This window comes from Erithacus rubecula (genome assembly GCF_903797595.1).
Source record: "Erithacus rubecula genome assembly, chromosome: 3".
NCBI classification, from domain to species: Eukaryota; Metazoa; Chordata; class Aves; order Passeriformes; family Muscicapidae; genus Erithacus; species Erithacus rubecula.
This window is the reverse complement of record NC_136689.1, coordinates 75557007-75575600: the sequence shown is the minus strand read 5'-3', so window position 1 is coordinate 75575600 and position 18594 is coordinate 75557007. Positions and strand designations below refer to the sequence as shown.

Below are 18594 nucleotides of genomic sequence, written 5' to 3'. Positions count from 1 at the left end.
AAAGGAACAGCCAAGGAAAAAAAATACATTGCTGCTTTCTACATATAGTCTTACAGAGTACAGCTTGTGAAGATTTGAGCCAGCTGTGATGTCTGTTTTTTAGCTCTGAGCGGATTTCTATCCTATTATAACACCTGTAACATCTTGTGGCAAGGGCATCTGCAGCTTAACTGCTTACTGTTTGGGAACAAAAAAACAGCTAAGCCCCACCCAATATTGTATGCCCTGGTCTAGCCACTTAACTGGTTTCCAAGAAGTCTTATACTCGAACAGGCAGATGGCTAACTAGTGAACTAACTCTCTTCATCTTTTCAAAGTGATTTATTGTTTTTGCAGATCATTATAGTTAGGGGGTTTTTTTGATGGGACTGCAAAATTGAAAAACAAAGTTCTTTAGAAAAGAGTTTACCATTTTTATCATTGCTAAAAATCAGTTTTAAACTTTTCCAATATGGAAAACTCAAAGTGACTAGAAATGACAGAATGAGGAAGGAAAGTATTTTTCTACCCATGTTATTTTTCAAGGAGATTCTTATTTCCTTGCTTAGTTGCAGCTAAGCACTGCATTAACTGCACAGGACTTGAGTCACACTTCTCTGTCCTAAGTTCCTTCTTACCATTTCTGAGGCCTCAATTCACATGACTAGTCCATGCTGCTCTGAGCATCTTCTTTGTCTTCTTTGTACATTCCAGCCTTGCTGTGTCTCTCTCACTTCTTGCAGCTTTTTCTGGAATTTTCCCTCCCTTTGGCTCTGCTCTTTTTGTTCTTCAACAAAAAGAACAACCCCTTGCACCTTACAGGGAATTCCTCCCCCTTGTGCTATTAGTTCTGAAAGGAACATGGAAGGCCTTGGTTTTGAAATCAAGAGGGAAAAAATTCTATCTACAATGTCTTCCTTTTGGTCAGTGCATTCAGCTTTAAAATCTCTATTTTGCTCACCCTTTTCACACATGTAAGATCTTACATGCCCTCAAACATCCTCACTATTCTTTTGTAAATTCTTCCTGTGTTTACCATAACCAGTTTAAGGTAGGAGAGACCAGAAATGTAGTTATTCCCAGTGAGAACATATTATTATTTACACATTTTGAATTCTTTTCTAAGTTGTTCCTCATGCCCTATTGGCTGTCATTACCACATTTTTACACAGAGCTTTCCAGAGTACCTGATCTGCTTTATGTTATTTGGATAACTTTAAGAATAAATTCTTCTTGCTTCTGCCTCTCTCCATTATCCAGTTTTCAACTAAGCTAAGCTCTTCTAGGACTTTCTGAAAACTTCCTTGAGAGCTGTTGAGTCAGAGCTGTTCCCTGTCAGGTATGAAGACACCCCAGAAGATGCACTGGCACGCAGATCTGATTGATGCACTGCCTGACATATTGCTTGATCAGGGAATCTTTCCATTCTGCTCGTGCTGAGTACAGACTTGGACTGAACATGGATCATAATTATCAGGTAAATGGTCTTTTCCACAAAGAGTATGCACATCTATGCAAAATTTTTCTTTTACAGGCGGGTATCAAAGACTGCAGAAGTCTTCAGCAAAAGAAGGGAAATAAAAGCAAGTTTTTCCCAGAGACAAGGAAGCACCTTCATTGAAAAGCTAAAAGGACTGGAAGTAGTGTCACATGCACTGTTTTACACACTCAGACAGACTTTGATGATGCTCAGGGGTTTTAGGAGATATATGGTGTGTCCAAACCTAGGCTGCAAGCTTTCAAAAACTTTAATTAAACAGCTTGTTGTATGCTTTAGCATACAGAACCACTCCAGAACCACTCACAACCACTGCTGCCTTCTATGGCTCTCTTCACCTAAAAGGAAACACAGTGCTTTCAATGTATAACCTTGAACCTTGTTCTAATTATTCAGCTGTGAAGGAGTCTCAATTCCAATAATGTGAATGAAAAAATAATGAACTCCCTACTGTACACTTAAATACACCCTAAAAATCCCCATTGGTTTTATTAAAAAAAAAAAAAAAAAAAAAGTCAAAATGGTCAATTTTTTAAAAAATTACATACATATATATATATATCCCACTCACAAAAGAACATCTAGTTTCGTTTGCATTTCCAGAACGAATAGAAAAATCTAGCATTTTACTTTAGTTAGATGGTTTGTAGTGATTTTACCTTCAGCAAAAGCATGGGTTTAAAAATTATCATCATTGTCAAAGACATGTTTAGGATGAAAATTAATGTGAAAGGACTTTTAATGCTGTTAAAAAAAAAATTAACGTACATGAAGTCCCCCATAATGGGCTATTTCCCCTCTTTTTCAATATGGGAAACTGAATTAAATGATCACATCTGTGTGTATGTGGAGGCATGTGTACATTTATAGATTTATAAGCACACACATATGAAAGCATGTTTTACCATATTTCATCAATTTGAAAGGCATGCCAAATTTTCCTATCTTTTCAACCAAAATCTGCTACAAGTTTCCTGTCCCAATTCTTTCTACGTGAAGCTGACTTCAAACTGCAAATATTTACTATGTCTACTTAACTTTGAGATCTCACTGTGAGGTATACAAAGGTGGCTGGTTTTAAAAGACAGGAAATCTTTTATACAAACGTAAATGAAAAATCCTCAAACTGGACCTGGTGAACACACTCAGTTCTGTGCTGGGGTATTATACCAGGTGCAACCACAAGCAGTAAGCAGTGTGCTAAAAAAATGAAGATACCTATTACACACAAAACAGTCTGGTATTTAGCTGTACCAAGGTTCAGGACTGAAAAAAAAAAAAAGAAAAAAATAAAATCTTCCAACAGTCGAAGACCAATAAAAGCAAAGGAAAAAAGTGCTAAAGAAAATTTTTCTTTCTTCATGGGATTCTGCCTATTATGCAGATTCTTATTTGTACCTGGATGAAATAATTAATTGTTAAACATTTTTAAGATCACAAGCTGCATTTTCAGAAAAAAACTACCCCAAGCAAACAGCATTCCATTTTGACAAAAAAAAAGTAGTGCAACATCAAAAAGCTAAACAAGATACCACATGCAAGAAATATTCACTGGGCAGAACAAAGCACATAAATATGTATTTTTAGAGAATCATTAAAAATTGAGCATGAAAGCAAACTGACTATCAACAGACACCAAAACCTGACTTGTATCAGCAACAATGAATTGTCACTATGAGGTTTTAGTGTTGCTCACAAAGCACGCATAATAATGCTCCCTGGTGCATGACAGTATTTCCAAGTTTCAAACACAAGCAGAAAGAGGAGTTACAGGAAATAAGAGACACTTCAAGGGCAGTTTTCAAAACAGATTATTACATTTTAGTCACATGAAGATAGTAAATCTTGCTCTTTACAAATATGACAGATCATGCTGGATTTGTGTGACAAACAGAAAGGATCTGGAGACAGGAAGGTAGATCTTACCACTAAGGGTGAAAATCTCAACTGCTCTGTGACTTTTTGGCCATGGAATCTTGTTAAGCAGCTATAAAAGAAACAAATATTTGGAGGCAAAAAAAAAAAAAAAAAGACTAAACAAAACAACCCAAACCCACCTAGCAATGAAGTCAATCACTTCCAAAGATAACTGAATATCTTTTCAAAATTTTCAAGAAACCTTTTACATATTGTTTCATGAAATTATTTATTTTTTGTATTTTTACCAAGGTACTAGTTAATCTCATGATCTGTAATTCAGTCAAGTCACATTAAAATGCGCTTTTTTTTCCTGTAGGCATACAGGCTTCTCAAGGTTTCAAGCGAAACCTGTCTCTTGGTTTGTAGCACTCTGAATCTGTTTCTTCTCAGCAGTTGTTTTCTTTTCCTACTTGACAAAAAGATGAACTATATGAGAAGCAGACCATACAGCAGGATACTCAGACCACATACTGAAAGCACCTATGTCTAAAAGATGTTGCTGGCATGCTCACAGTTTGATTAGATGACCCACCATTACTTCAATGCTGCAATTATACTATGAACATAAGGACAGGAGCCAGTTTTCCCCCTAATCGTATAATTTCTTCTCTGGGGCAGTGTAAGAAAATCTCTCCAGAGAGGCATTAGTGCAATTGCAAGCCATAACTAGATCCAAGTCCAGGTCACCAGCTCTGAATTAGACCTTAGAAGCTTCAGGATTAATAACTGCAGGACTTCAAGTACATTATAATGTAAGCAAGCACACAGTTATGTATCATTCATAATTTTCACTGACACCAATCTTACAAAGAGCCAAAATTTTGATTAATATTCAGAATTGCTAGCCAAACGTTTTCATATCAGGTATGATTAATTTTTGATTACTTTAGCTCCACGGCTTTTTTCAATGCCTGAATAGTGGAACTGAGATAGATAACTAAATGACTGCAAATGTATCAACTTACTAATGTCAACTTATCTATTTGTTGCTTACTATGTGACAAGAGATGAATTCTCCAGCGTTTATATGTCCCATAGTAAATTACAATCATATTCTCTCCCTTTAAAAAGAGGGGTTTTTTTATAAGAATTGTCCTTCTTCCAGTCTCAGTGTGATAGTTTATGAAACTGTGCAGCTGCAGCAAAAGAAAAGATTATTAAATTGTCACTAACATGACTCAGTTTCAAGGCCATATTTTCATGTGATGGTACTTTCCAACTCCAACACTTGTAACAGAAAATTAGTAATTCTGATGTACCATAAAAAAGCAGTAACATGTACATTTATATAAGCAAAGTTTAAAGTATCTACAAACTAAAATCAGGGAGAAAATGTCAGAGTGCATGCCACTTTAGAAGGCACATATTTGTGTATGCCGATCAACCAGCTGGTTTAAAAAACAATATAGGAACCTGTCACCACATTCATATTACATCTTGACCTCACATTATAGCCCTACTAGCTAAAGAGAGAAAGCAGACATAAACTTCTTAAATACTAACATCAAAACTTAAAGAGAATAGTTCTACATAGTATCACTTGTGACAAAATAGAAGGGTAAGATAGGTAATAATGAGAAGCAAGAAATACTTTATACAAAGCAACAGTATGGCAATTTGTACACATACACAATTAGAAGCTGGGTAAAATGGTTAATTCTGAGTGCACTGATTGAAACAAAGCTAACTTTGTCCTGAAGTGACTGAGTAAACTGATTTACTCACTGAGTTTCTCTAAAATGAATACTTGTCAAACCAAACCATTCTGGTCTTTTAACATCCAGAAACATCTTTCAACATCTGTGAAACACCTGCAGACTTAAAGCAATGGGAGGCCAAGGCAACACCCCGCTGCTCCATGGAAAAGGCAAAGAGGGCTGCAGGAGAAACCTCAGTGTTCTCCTGCACCCACACCTACCCCCAAAACCACAGTCCCATGGCGCCTGGGCTAGCAGAAGTCAGGAAGAGTTCAGACAAGGGGGATGATCAATGAGGGCCTGCAGCTTAACCCGTTTGTCAGCAAGGGCACCTGCTGGGCTGTGACTGAGAGGAATCCCCCGGGCTGGCAGGCAGGAGCTGCCAGAGCTCCCAGCCAGAAGGGCCGAGCACCCGATAACCTTCACCCGCAGCACGGGGCGACATTCTGCCGAGGGGCCGGCAGAACTGCTGGGGACACAACTAACTACACTTAGCAAGCTGGGCTTTTGTCCCAAAGACAGATTTGCCATTCCCTCCTCCTTTACTATTAATTTCTATTTAAATTCAGTGCATTTTGTAAGGTGGTTTAGAACAGAGGTATAGACCATTTGTAATGAACAAATATAGCTGCTCCTGTCACTGCTAAAACTTCCTTTTCCCTCATTTTTAAATGGACATCAAAAGATGCGTAAAAATAATTTTTCTTAAGTTGTATGAAATACATTTCAGAAGTACAATTCACTGCTAGAAGACTGAAAAAATACGCTTTCAATGTAGAAGTTACTTATATATAAATCTGTACATATCTATATGCATCCGTAAAACACAATATTTTATCACAGATTTTGCTGTTTCCTTTAGAATCTTGAATAAAAATCATTGAACCCATCTCCCTGGATACACCTGTAGATGTTCCTATAAAGAAGGGAAGTAGGAGGGTGGCAAAATCCCCTCTCTACTCAGACTTTTACTTTAATTCAGTGAGGTAGTTTATTTGTATTAGAAAACCCAACAAACAAACAACACACACAAAAGCACCCCCAAACAACCTAAATCAATAACACCCCCTCCCCCCCCAAAAAAAACCCCAAAAAACCAATCCCAAAAATAATTTATTTGGGAAACATTCAGAGCACTTTAAATATATAATTTTTCAACTGCTTTTCAGGCAACCTGCAGAGCTTTTCACCTCCTTTCTGTAACTAAGAGAGCCCCAAAAGACTAATTTCTATCTGCTAAAATTAGTCATTACAAAAAAAAAAGCCTCTTCAGTATGTTTTGAGTTTGATTACTGATTGAAGAAATAAGTATTTTCCAAGGTACATCTGCAAGGATTTTGAGCAAAGTTTGAATAAACTTTAACAAAAAAGTTCTACTTAGGTGTCATTTTCAGAAACTTCTTTTTATCATCATATAGAGTTTCTAGCTGAATTTCCACACTTTGAGACTTCAATTATAATAAAAAATATCGAATTCAGCTTACCAGTTAGGACAGAAGTTGTCAAGGTATGCATTCTATGGAAATTGTCTACTTGTGGTGAATACAATGGAAACAGCTTGTTCCCCTACAGCCCTGACATGAGAACTTCATACAGTTATTGTTCAGACACATCTCAGTTTGTGTTCTGAGCTACAAGTGTTTAGAACAGATTTTTTTTTAAAGATCAGACATGCAAACCTCAGATATTGTTGCTCTGATTAATTATATTACTCTGATCTCATGCCTAAATGCATAAAAGTGCAATGTTAAGGTACACTGACCTTGCAACTTCCTTGGAATGTGCTGGTAGCAACAGACACTCCATCTAAAATTGGGCAACAGCTATCTCACGTGCCCTTCTCAGATTTCTTAGAGTTTAACATTTATATACAATTTATATGCAAATACAGATATAAATAGCTACATTTATTTCAATCTTGCTGTGTCACTTAACTGAATAAAAAGTTAATGCTTGTATTACCAAGACCAGTTAGACTGGGTCTGCCAAAGACCCATCTAGCCCTGTTCCCTGTTTTTAATGCTTGCCAAAACTGAATACCTGGGGATACCTAAGCAACAGAATAAAAATATAGGATAATACATAATGATAGCTCCACAAAATACAACAGAGCTTCCAACAATCTGCAGCTCGGGGACTTCCAAAGCCAGAAGTGATTTTTTATTTAAAAGCCTTCAATTAATTTTCTTTTTAAAAACTGTCCTGTAATTTATATTTAAAATCGATCTATAGTTCTAATATTCACAACAATTATGTGTAAAGGATTTCTGAAACTTATTACATATTTTTATTTTTCCTCAGCTTTCTGTCTGCTATTTTGATGCCTCCTCATTCCAAAAGTGTGTGAGAGAAGGCATGTTGCATATGGTATTTTGAGAAACCTCTGTTGTATTTCTCTCTAATTATTCATTTTCTCTTTTCTAAAGTCCTACCTCATTTACTTGTTCTTCATAAGGAAATAATTCTGTGCATTTGATCTACCTTGTTGCTGTGCTCTAGATTATTTTGTCTCCTGTACCATTTTCAGGAAGGTAGCAGATCAGTCCCACACAGAGTATTCAGGATTTGGACATAAAATAGGTTTACAATAGTGGCATGTCATTTTCATTGCTTTTTCCCTGCATGTCCTTTTTATTGATACTTAACAGTAGATATAGTCTGTTAATCAATACTGGTTTTGTGAAACCACACCTTATTCATAAGTAGTTACAGTCACCTTCAGACACTATTATTTTATACGTGAATTTAGTAGTGGTATTTCTGCATAACTTCACAATTATCTACGCTGAATTTCAGAAGCTATTTTACTGAGAAAGAATCCCGTAAGGATCTTCTGAAATTCTTCATAGTTGGTCCTTGTTATAATTTTCTTGAATGATTTGGTACCTGGCCATCTCACTATTCACTGCCTTTTCAAATCCTTTATGAGTATATTTGTCAGAATAGGTCCAACTAGTGGATATTTTTTTATTCACTGTGAAAGTCTCTTAAGCATTACCTCTTGGTAGGAACTGACCTACAGTAACCTCAATGTCCACAACTGCATCAGTGATCTATTAATCATACTACTAATCCAAGCACTCGGGGAAAAAAGGCTGAACTTCTGAAAGAGGAGCTAGGGAAAATCTAAGCTACGAAAAGGAAACGTGTGTCATATGGTGCTGTGGCCATAACATACAGGTTGACTTGGAAGAATGCATGGTTTTGTGCTACAGCAAATGTTTATTTCTGAAAATTTTAATTAAACTGGTCACCTTAATATGTCTGGTCATCTGTATTCATTGAGTGTGGAAAATGGAAGAACATGCAGAATGTGAGCATATTTTACTTTCTGTTTCCCTTAGTGAAAGAATAAAATAATTATAGTTGTCTAGAATTTATCTTTGGTGTTATTTAGACTGTAAAACATTTTTAATATTAATTAAGAGTTTTAAAGCATGAAATATATTTCAGTAAGTAAACATGCCACATCTCTCCTGTCAATAAGAAATAAGAGAAGAAAATGAGACTTGGAAGGAAAACCATGAAGTCTGTTTCAAAACAGCTGAGCTGTTTTACTCAACTGTATGTTGAAACACCTAAAAGAATATAATATGTTATTCTGCTGATAGGCTCACATGCTTGAACACAACTGTGCCAGGACATTCCTTACTAAATTGGTGACTAATCAGATGCTGGGCTGGGAAGCACACCCTCATGTTACAACCACCCAGACGTCTGCAGCATAAAAAAAAAACAACAAAAAAAACCCCCACTACAACTATATGTTCTTGTGTCCCCTATAAATAATTTCCATCATGCGTTTTGTAATCTAATGCTTGCATTTGGCAAACCAGATGCAATTAAAGGTCATAACCTGACTACTATAGAAAGTACCTGACTTTACTTCTTCTGATCTTTCTCTTGACCATTACCATTCTAAATATTCTAAGCAAGGACGTCCTCTTCCCTCCATGTCAATAATTAGCATATATTTCTAAATGCCTTGTTTCTTTGATCAAAAATGTTTCTTGCTTCTTTTATCAAGTTCTCAAATTAATCCAAGTTGCTTGCTTCTTTTTTCTTTATTACCCTCAGATTTTAATTATTCATTAAAAATTGTTTAGAATTTGAAAATTTGACAGAAATTAATCAGTAGACTGTTGGGAGACCAGCACTTTTTTTTTTGTTTGTTTGTTTGTTTGAGCAGAACAAACCCTATTCTTCTCAAAAAAATAAAATAGCAAAAGCACCACTTCTGCCTACAGGAAACAGTCAATACAGGCCAATGTTAAAAGAGGATAAAAGCTACCTGTATTTGCAGGAGAAAAACATCCTTTTCACATGTTTAGCACATGCTATTCCATTTGCTTTTCACGCAGTCTAGCGATAATTTAAGAATTCAGAATATTATTTAGCTTGCTACCCATTTTTATGGAGTTTTTCATCAACCATCATTAGACTTACACTTAAGAAAAGCCATTCCAAAATGAAACAGTCCAATTTTCTTCTTAATGCTAAAAGGAGTCTCTCTATTTAAGGCAACACTGGGGGCTCCCTGAATGCTATAGTTTATAAATACCCTTTAAGATGACAAGTCAAATGACTTCAGGATTGCAAGTTATCTCTCACAGTTGTTCAACTGTTAAAATGGAAAGTGGTAAGAATAGAATAAAAACACCGATGGCAAAAATATTACAAGTGCAATGGAACAAACATAGTGCACAGGACATGACCATTTTAACATTATTCTTTTTTGCTTAAATTTACTCTCCACCCTCCACCCTCAGAAAAGGTCAGCTTTGTGAACTTCTCTCCTGATGAGCAATTTGAGGTCTCTCATTCCATTCACACTCTTAAACCCATCAAAAATGCAGTCATCCTGTACTTATGATCTGTCTGGTACTTGTAACAATATTCTGCTAGTTTAGGCACTAATTTGATGCAACCCACCTAATTCTAGAATAATGTATATTTTAAAATACATAAAAAAATGTGAAAAATAGCAACATTACATTTGCAAGCAAAACAAATCTCTGAGGCAGGCAAACATATCAGCAGCTCTGTGGCAATCAGACATGATGCTTCTGGACTAGGCAATAATTATATTTATTTTATGGTGTAAACCTACAAAGAGTTCGGAAAGGATGTTTCAGCTGTATGTAAGGTTTCTGTTCTCTTTAGCAAGGCTTGATACCTTAGTACTCTAAAAAGAGTATTATTGTCTATTAACCAATTCAAACCTCCAACAATGTGCAGCTAAGGTCTGACTGTCTAGACATCTTACTATGTCTGCCTAAGCTCCTTGAAGTCTTTGAACTACAAAAGATAGGCTTGCTAACTCAGAGAATTGCCCTAGAAAACAGATGTCCTTTAAAAGGAATTTACTTTTTTCCAGTTTGTGCTGTCTGCAAAGCCTTGGAATACAGTATCTCTATTTGAAAGTAAGTAATTAAAGATTGTGCTCCAGTCAGTAACTTAGTGTCAGCTCTACTGTACTGATATGAAGCTACTTCTCCATAGTCACAACCACAAATTGCAAGACACGTGCATTCCCACCAAAAATTAGAAAACCCCAGAATACAGAATACTTGTTCATAAATCTTTATGGATTAGGGATAAATATTTGGGATGAGACCTGACAGAGGCAGTGACCAGTTGTTCTGTTCAAAATGATGTGACTGAATCCAAGTCATCTCCTTTCCCTGTCTGAGCTGGTTGGGAAGGCTGTTGCCACCCTTCAAGAGGCAGCTCTTGTAACTTGAGCCTATAAGTTCAACACATGAGTTTAAGTACATGACATTACTTTTTGGCTGACATTTTATAAGATTATGTCCAAGCCTTTTGGATCCTTCAAATGGAAGAATCTTTATTTAAGATATGAGGGGTCTTTACCACTTTCTACCACATACACTTGATTCCAAGTTTCATTTTCTTATTGACAAAATACCCGTCAGTCACATCCCTGGACAGGTTTTCCTGTAATGTTATTTAGGCTGGCAGCCAAATTAAGAGTGTATCCTTCTACACCCTACTGCTGAAGCACTCTATTTATAATAACAATGTGTAAATAGAAACAAATAAAAATACCAAACCAAACAAAAAAACCCCAAAGCAAAGTATTTATACTGAAAGTGCAGTTATATCCAGAATTGATAACAATATGTAAGTGTGCCTGCCAGTACTGACAATTTCCAAGCAGCTTTGAAAAAAAAAAATAGGGAAAGAATAACAAATGATATGGCTAGCATGAAAAAGCTGACCTGCTCAAGAACAGCCAGAAAACATTTCATTAGATTCAGAAGGTAACAAGATATTGCCCTTTTAATTCATTTGATACTCTCTGTGGGGGTGTTGCACTCCACAACAAGACTAATGGCTTGCTTCACAAGGGGTCCCTGAGAACAGAAAAAGTAATCTGAGATGGATGGTATCAGCACAATTCCTCTGCAGTTTTTCAGATAGATTTTCTCTACAGAGATGTTCACAGACTTAAGTCCACCCATGAAGATGGGATAGGCAAGTATTTTAAGAAAAGCTTGTAGCTTTCATTGTATGACCAAAGTGTGGCCCACATCTCAAAACAGAAGAGAGTATGGTTTGTTTTCCCTGTAATTAAGATTTTTTAAGTTTTAGCTTGGTTGGTAAAAAATACTGGTGTTAATATTGCTGCATAAGTAAGAAATATGAAAGTATGAAAAAGTGAAGGACACGCCAAACTCCCTTGCTGAAAGCTGGGAAAACTTGCCAAACAGCAGGCGACCATACCATGCAAGTCTGCAAATGCAAATGCAGCACCTGCCATACTTGCACTTGTCTAAGACAAAAGAGTAGATTTAAGCACTCCTTACTGAGTACTCACTGCAGTTTTCTGTATGTGCTTTATAACTTGACTTTCAACTCCATCAGCTTTAAGAAGTTCTTTTATTTTCATCGTGCTAGAAAAAGGCTGAACTAAAAAAAAAAAAAAAAAAAAGCATTCAAATCTACATACCTTCTACCTAATGTTTGGTTAGTACTGTGATCAAAATAAATATTCTACCATTACAACAAACACAGTGACAGAAAAAAGACATGAGAAAGTTGAGATGATGGCAGGCAGCTGTGGGGAGGTGGCATTTTTTCCCCAGTGATGATAACACGGGTGGCACATGACATGCCAGTGAGCATGTCAGATCTGGGTCAGCTCAGAATTAGCAGCTCTTAGGTTGTTCACAGTGGGCAAATCCACCTGCCTGCACTGACAGACACCTTTAACAGAACTGCATCGTAGATGAAGTGGATCCAGAAGCAAAGCTCTCACAAATAACTGAACAGTGACTGAAGCTCCATGCTTTAAAATATTTACCATGGAATAGAGCTGGCTTTACTATATGTTGAAAATTGCTGAAGAAAAAACACACTATGCTTAAACAAAAGATGACAAACAAAAGCTGTGTTAGTATTTAATTTTTACCAATGTGTAACAAAGGAAATTAATTACCAAGCTACTTTTGCACAGGTTGCAGCACACCCTGCAGTCTGCACAGACTGCAATTATGTCAGGTATTTATTTCACACATTTAATCATGGATGCAGAGACTTCACTTGAACAAAGTATTACAAAATTTCAAAACAGTAGTATTGCAAACTTAGTTTGTTTAAATATAGTAAAAATACACATCTCGCAGTACCCAGATAAACTTTTTTTCCCAGCATGGAGCCAAACTGGTAAAATCACAGAATCATTTAGGTTGGCAAAGGCTTTCAAGATCATCCAGTCCAACCACAATACCAGATATAAGGATCTTTTGAAACCTCCACGTGAAATTGCCTTGAGTTCTTCCATGAAATTAATCCTTAATAAAAGAATAATATTTGTTTATCCCTGAGAAAATACACACAGAACATACACCTACCCCAAAAAGCTTTCAATCAATATGCTTAGAAATTATAACTGCAATCACTCATTTGTGAGATTAGCAAGACCAAAAAACAACAGGCAAATATGACTGTAAGAGGTGTTCTTTGGAATCTAAAATTTTTAATTCAATATTTGTATAAGAACACTTCTGTTACCAGAATAGAAGAAAAAAAATTCCCAGCGGTACATTACAATGGTCTTCTGAATGATTCCTTACAATCTGAGTACTGGAACACCAAAATAAACAACATGGAATGCTTTCAGAGGTCTTTAAATACTAGCTCTCTGAACTAAAAAACTATAAAATAATTCTGAATAATTTTGATTTCAACTAGCCAATGTCCCCAAGATTGTGGGACAAATAAGTAGAGTAATAAATTTTTCTAGGAATTGCAGTTTATGAAGTAAAACTAGAAAAAAAGGGCTATCCAAGCAATTTAGATCAACTGCTTTCACTTGGACATTATAAAAATACTGAGCAAGTTACTAACAAAGCTAAGAAGCTGTGCAAGCAGTCAAGGAGGATTATCAGTATCCAAAAATGTAAAAATAAGACATATTTCTTTTTTAAAAGTACACAGCCTGTCCTGAAGACAAGACGAAAGCATACATCTCAACTGCTACAATGCTTTTGAAATTCTGCTATATGATACTTAAAAGCAAACGTAAAAAATACAGCATTTCTGCAATCCCCATACCTTCACATTTAATCAGAAAGCTATACCAAAGGGCAAGGACAGGGTATTAGAAGAGCCTTGTTATATGAGACTGGTATGTCCTTAACATTTTCATTCAGTATTTGCCTTAATCCTTCAGATGAGTGATTTGCAATACCCCAGGAGGAGTGGCAGACACTGGAAAGAACAGAATCAGGGTTCAAAATATATAGGAGCTCAGACTGGGAAATGGCACAAAGTCAATTACCTTAAAGCATCATGGACCCACTGTATTTGACAAGCCAAGTGCATAAACACAAATTGGGAAACAACTTATTTAAAAACAATGCAGTGGAAAAGGAGAGTGTTTCTACTTGAGTTATCTACAAGTCTTTGAAAAAAAAAAAAAAAAATCTATGCCTGAGATGCATTTACAAGACATTTACTATATACAGCACAAGTCATGTCTTTTACATAATACTGATATAAGTGTTTACTGATGCTGCTCAGTTTGAGCATCATACTCAGAGCAATGCAGACACTGACACACAAATAATGACAGTTTCTGTAAACATAACTGGGTTAGAATATATCCTTGTATAAAAACAGTTAAAGCAGCCCCAGTACAATTCTGCTCGTCCTTTGTTTCTGCCCTTACTTCTTCAGAAGTTGCTCTTCTTGAGGCCAAGATAATGTTTAACCTCTATGTTTAACTAACAGGGACAGAAGAAAGGCTTCCAGAAAGAGGAATACAGTATTTGTTTGGTAATCGTAAAGAAACAGGACAATTCCAACATTTTCTCCTCATCTTTTCTGTGCACCCTCCATATTGAAATGTGAGTTGAGCTTCTTGAGAGAAGGAAGAGAGGAAAATGCCTTGTGATGGCTAAGACAGAATTGAGATATAAGCAAATTACTAGAGAACCACAGAGAGTAGGACTTCAAGTTTGCAAACCACTCTGTATGAGAAGAAATTGGTTATATGCACTACATATTATTTCTGGCAAATATAAGAAAAATACCAAGTCAAACAAGCCAACTATTCCTACCAGAGAGATACATGACACCTACAAATGCTGTGCAACATCTCTCATTTCCTTCCCTGTAAACAAAAAAAAAAGAACCAACCAACCACCAACCTTTTTGTATAATTGCATAGAAAAAGGCATTAAACATTTTTCAGACTAAGTGTGACACTTTTGCCAAAGTCACAGCATTTCTGCTGAAGTATTGGGTTTTGCTCCCATAAGCAAGAACTTTACCAGCATGTTGGCTTTAGCATGTATCAATATAAAACAAACTCAGCAGAATACATTACTTGGAAAGGTAGTCAACAATTTGGAAATAACTAGCCAGGAAGCAGGAACAAGGCAAAAAAATCTCTAAAATTGAAGCATGGAGACATTTTTGCAATGTAGACAAATCTTTCTGCAATCTGCATTAGGTTTGATCATTTATGGGTAAAGTGCCTAAGAAAAAGCCCCACCACACATATTGCTGCCTATAAAACAAAGGACAATTACAATCTAGTATTTGAACAGTACAGTGGCTACTGAAAAAGTATGGGTTAAGGCAGCAAATAAAATTCAATTTCCATTTGCTTTCCATAATTATGCATCCACTTCCTGAAGGATTGCAACAGCATTTATACACTAAGAACATTTGGGGGAACCTTAGTCAAAGCACAATTGTTTGAGGTATGTTATCCAGCCATATATATCTTCCAACACAAACTCACATGAATATATGAGCTGAAATGAACAGAACAGCAACCACTGTTGCAAGGCCAAGGCTGGAAGTCTTTGAGTAGTACAGATGCCTTCAGATTACATTGAATAATAACAAATATTTGCTCTCTGGAGCCTATTTGTATCTATTTATCTGTTAGACTATATTCTGCCCTCTCCCTCACTGTAGGTCCACAGGAAGTACTTTCTTCTGTCTGTAACCACACTGTGTAGCTGTGTAGGGCTATGTGAGGAATAGATCCTGTCTGGATGACCAACACAAGACAAAGAGACTGTGCAACAGAAACTGCAACTGATGGAGCCATGTTTTCGTACTGACTGACCCACATGACTACCCTTGGCTTATATTACCTTTGTTCCTATCTAGAACATCAAGGAAATGGATTAACAAGTGTAAAAGAGGAACATTTCTGCTACAGCCTTGATCTTGTTGCAGTTCCTAATGGAAGCAGACCTCTTGTTTCCTAATCCATTCATCTGCAAAGAAATCTCTTTGCAACACCCTGAAGGACAGGACTTTTATTTTGAGGTACAGTGAAGCAGCATATCCTTGGTATCTTGAGAGTGATCTAAATACACAATCATACAGTGCCTGAGACTCATTTCAGAGAAACAGGAGGTAAATAAATCAAGTTCCTGTGCCCTGCAGTTATTATTGCTGTGGATTGGTATTCCTGTGTGTTGTGGCAAGAGTCAGCTTCTTATTGTAGCCAAAACAGCAGTCAATGGCATTTCCAAAACAGACAGGCCTTCAGATTGACAGGGAGCAATGACACAAGGGCTGTAAATGCCTTCGTTGTCTCACCACCCTAGGCTTCCTTTATATATTCAAGGGAAAAAACAGTCACCATTAAGACACAGTATATCTGACCAGCCTACAGACATTTGTTTGGGAAGAAATAGATCAGGATATACATCTCATAAAGCATTTAAAATCTTTCTCCATTGATCATGCAATTAGACTAAGCAGACTACGTCAGAAATATTTAAGCACATGACTTGCAGATTGTCTTGAGCAAACCCAGCAGGCAAAACATATGCAAATCAGAGGTATGTAAAGCCTCTGATATAATAAACAAAGCATGGTAATTAGATGAAAGGAGCAACTGTATCGTTTATATTTAGGGATAACATGAGAAGATTTTTTTTCATTGCTCTCAATGACATATTAGGAATAATTTTGCACAAGTTACAGAGTTATGATTAGGTTCAAAAAATTTTTTTTTCTTCTTGGAAAAAAACCCAACAGTCACACATTACATGAAGTCTGTCAAGCTCTGAATGTTGCTGGCACAGAATATTGTTCTTCAGAACACACTGACCATTGTAATGCATATAAATGTCTATGGGCTGGGCTGATACAAGTGTGCAATCAGTGTAGCTCAAAAGATGAATTCAGGTCTGGAAAAGCTATGACCTGAATTTGAAGCTGATCTGTCACATCAGCTGACCCAGTAATGAATGTTGTTACCAACCAAACAGTAACGCTTGCCTGGAAGTGGGCAGCTCTGGAAGTCCAGAAGTTTCACCACAGCTAACTCTCATAAAAAGAATCCACAAAGAAGGGACTGAAGGAGAGAGAGGTGAGGAAGAGGAATGTCCTGGGCTTAGAAAATAACTCTGTGTGTCTGTCTGTAACCTTCTATCAGTGAAGGCTATTATTTCAGAAATATCCCAGTTAGATAACTACCAAGCTTCACGAGTGCTTCAATATTATCCCAGGGTTTTCAACATCAAGTCCTAAAGTGTTTCAGTAAAGGCAGTTGCAGTTAAAAGCCTGGAACAAAAGCTTGTAAATACTACTGTTTCTTCTAACAGCATTCCAAATCTTCATTGACATGATAAATTGAGTGGCAGTGGATGAGACATGCTGTTCATGGTCCTGCACTCGCTAATTTTTCCCTCCTCTTGGGAATAGAGGAGAACATGTGCTTTGGGAATAAGAAAACCTTTCTTTCAACCTACAGGGCCAGGAGAACCCCTTCAGGATTTATTTTCACAACCCAAAGGATTATATCCAAAACGTTCAACATATAATCATATAGTGTTGCCTGGAAAGGCTGACCTGGAACAGACACTAGACAGAGCAAAAGCAATAAAATAGGTATTTGTTGACAGGATATACTTTGGACAGTGCAAGAGCCTGGCTGGGGCTACACCCAAATCAAATCCAAGATGGATCTTGGCCACGAGTTTCTACACTTTTATAAGTTTAGGTTCATCTACAAATTTGGGTCAATTGTCCAACCACAGCCCCAGCCTGTGAAGTCAGTCTCCTGGCTTGCCCCCTTTCCCTTGCCATTGTTTATGATCTTTGGGTACCTGTTGTCCTTGATTCTCTAGCTGAGAAGGAATTGTTTTGTCTTTCTACCCTGTGAAGAGAACTTACTAACACCTAATACGAAGTTTCAGAATTACACACTAAGCAGCAGAGAGTCTGAAAAATATAAAAGATAAAACCCAAGGCATCAATAGCAAGTACTACACAACTACTGTAATCTGTGTGCCTGAAGCAGCCATTAGTGCAGCAGGGAACTTAACACCATGACTGGCCAGGGAAGGCTCCTCCCAGAAGTCAGTAGCTTTGATTTGAGAAAATGATAGAACATAACAGGGGACTGAAAACAAACTATGCAGAGCTGCTGGTCTTCAGAGCATTAACTCCTTTTTTTCTGGCTTATTCTCTTCAATCACACTCTGATGGCCATTTAAAAGGCCTGCAGCCTAGCTCCTTCTCAGGCTGTCACTAGGGGTGTTTTTAGGCCTGCTATGAAAGAATAATTCTGCATTAATATTGACGTTCTTAAGTTTGACCACTCAAGAAATGAAGGTGTGCTACTATTCCTGTGGATATTCTAATACATCTACTGACTAGAGAAGCATCAAATTTCAAAGAAATCTCACTAGGATAGGAAGAAATGGAACAGATTTATAATGAGGAAGAGTAATTTAAAAAGGGATCATTTCCAGTGCTCCTTTAACAGCTGTCATCCATTTTTTTAAAAAAGGCAAGACACTGGTACAGCAGCTCCTCAGAAACAGAACCAGTTTAGGAAAAAAAGGGTGCTACTTTCCCTTAGGAAGGTTCAGCTTATCTTCAGATTGAAATTTTTAAGTTAAAATAGTACTAAATTAGCCCATTAGAAATATAATCACAAGTCTTCTCACACAGACGCATTTTACACATGAGACAACAAGTATTCTATATTTAAGT

At 36.7% G+C, this 18594-nt stretch overlaps 1 protein-coding gene across 3 annotated transcripts in view; it reads right to left on the bottom strand.

Annotated features, from left to right (window-relative positions):
• The window catches only part of RETREG1 (reticulophagy regulator 1), a 63289-nt gene that overhangs the window by 24772 nt on the left and 19923 nt on the right, over positions 1-18594 (bottom strand). Inside the window, exons 1-2 of one of the 3 annotated variants that reach the window (XM_079300604.1) lie at positions 5316-5350; positions 3404-3464 (exon numbers count right to left, since the gene is read on the bottom strand). The exons of 1 other annotated variant lie outside the window; for it this stretch is intronic. In XM_079300604.1, coding sequence (XP_079156730.1) covers positions 3404-3464; positions 5316-5335 — 81 coding nt within the window. In that variant the 5' untranslated portion in view covers positions 5336-5350. Of the gene's footprint in view, positions 1-3403; positions 3465-5315; positions 5351-18594 lie in introns of those variants that run through there. One more of the 3 variants, XM_079300602.1, reaches the window with a different exon arrangement.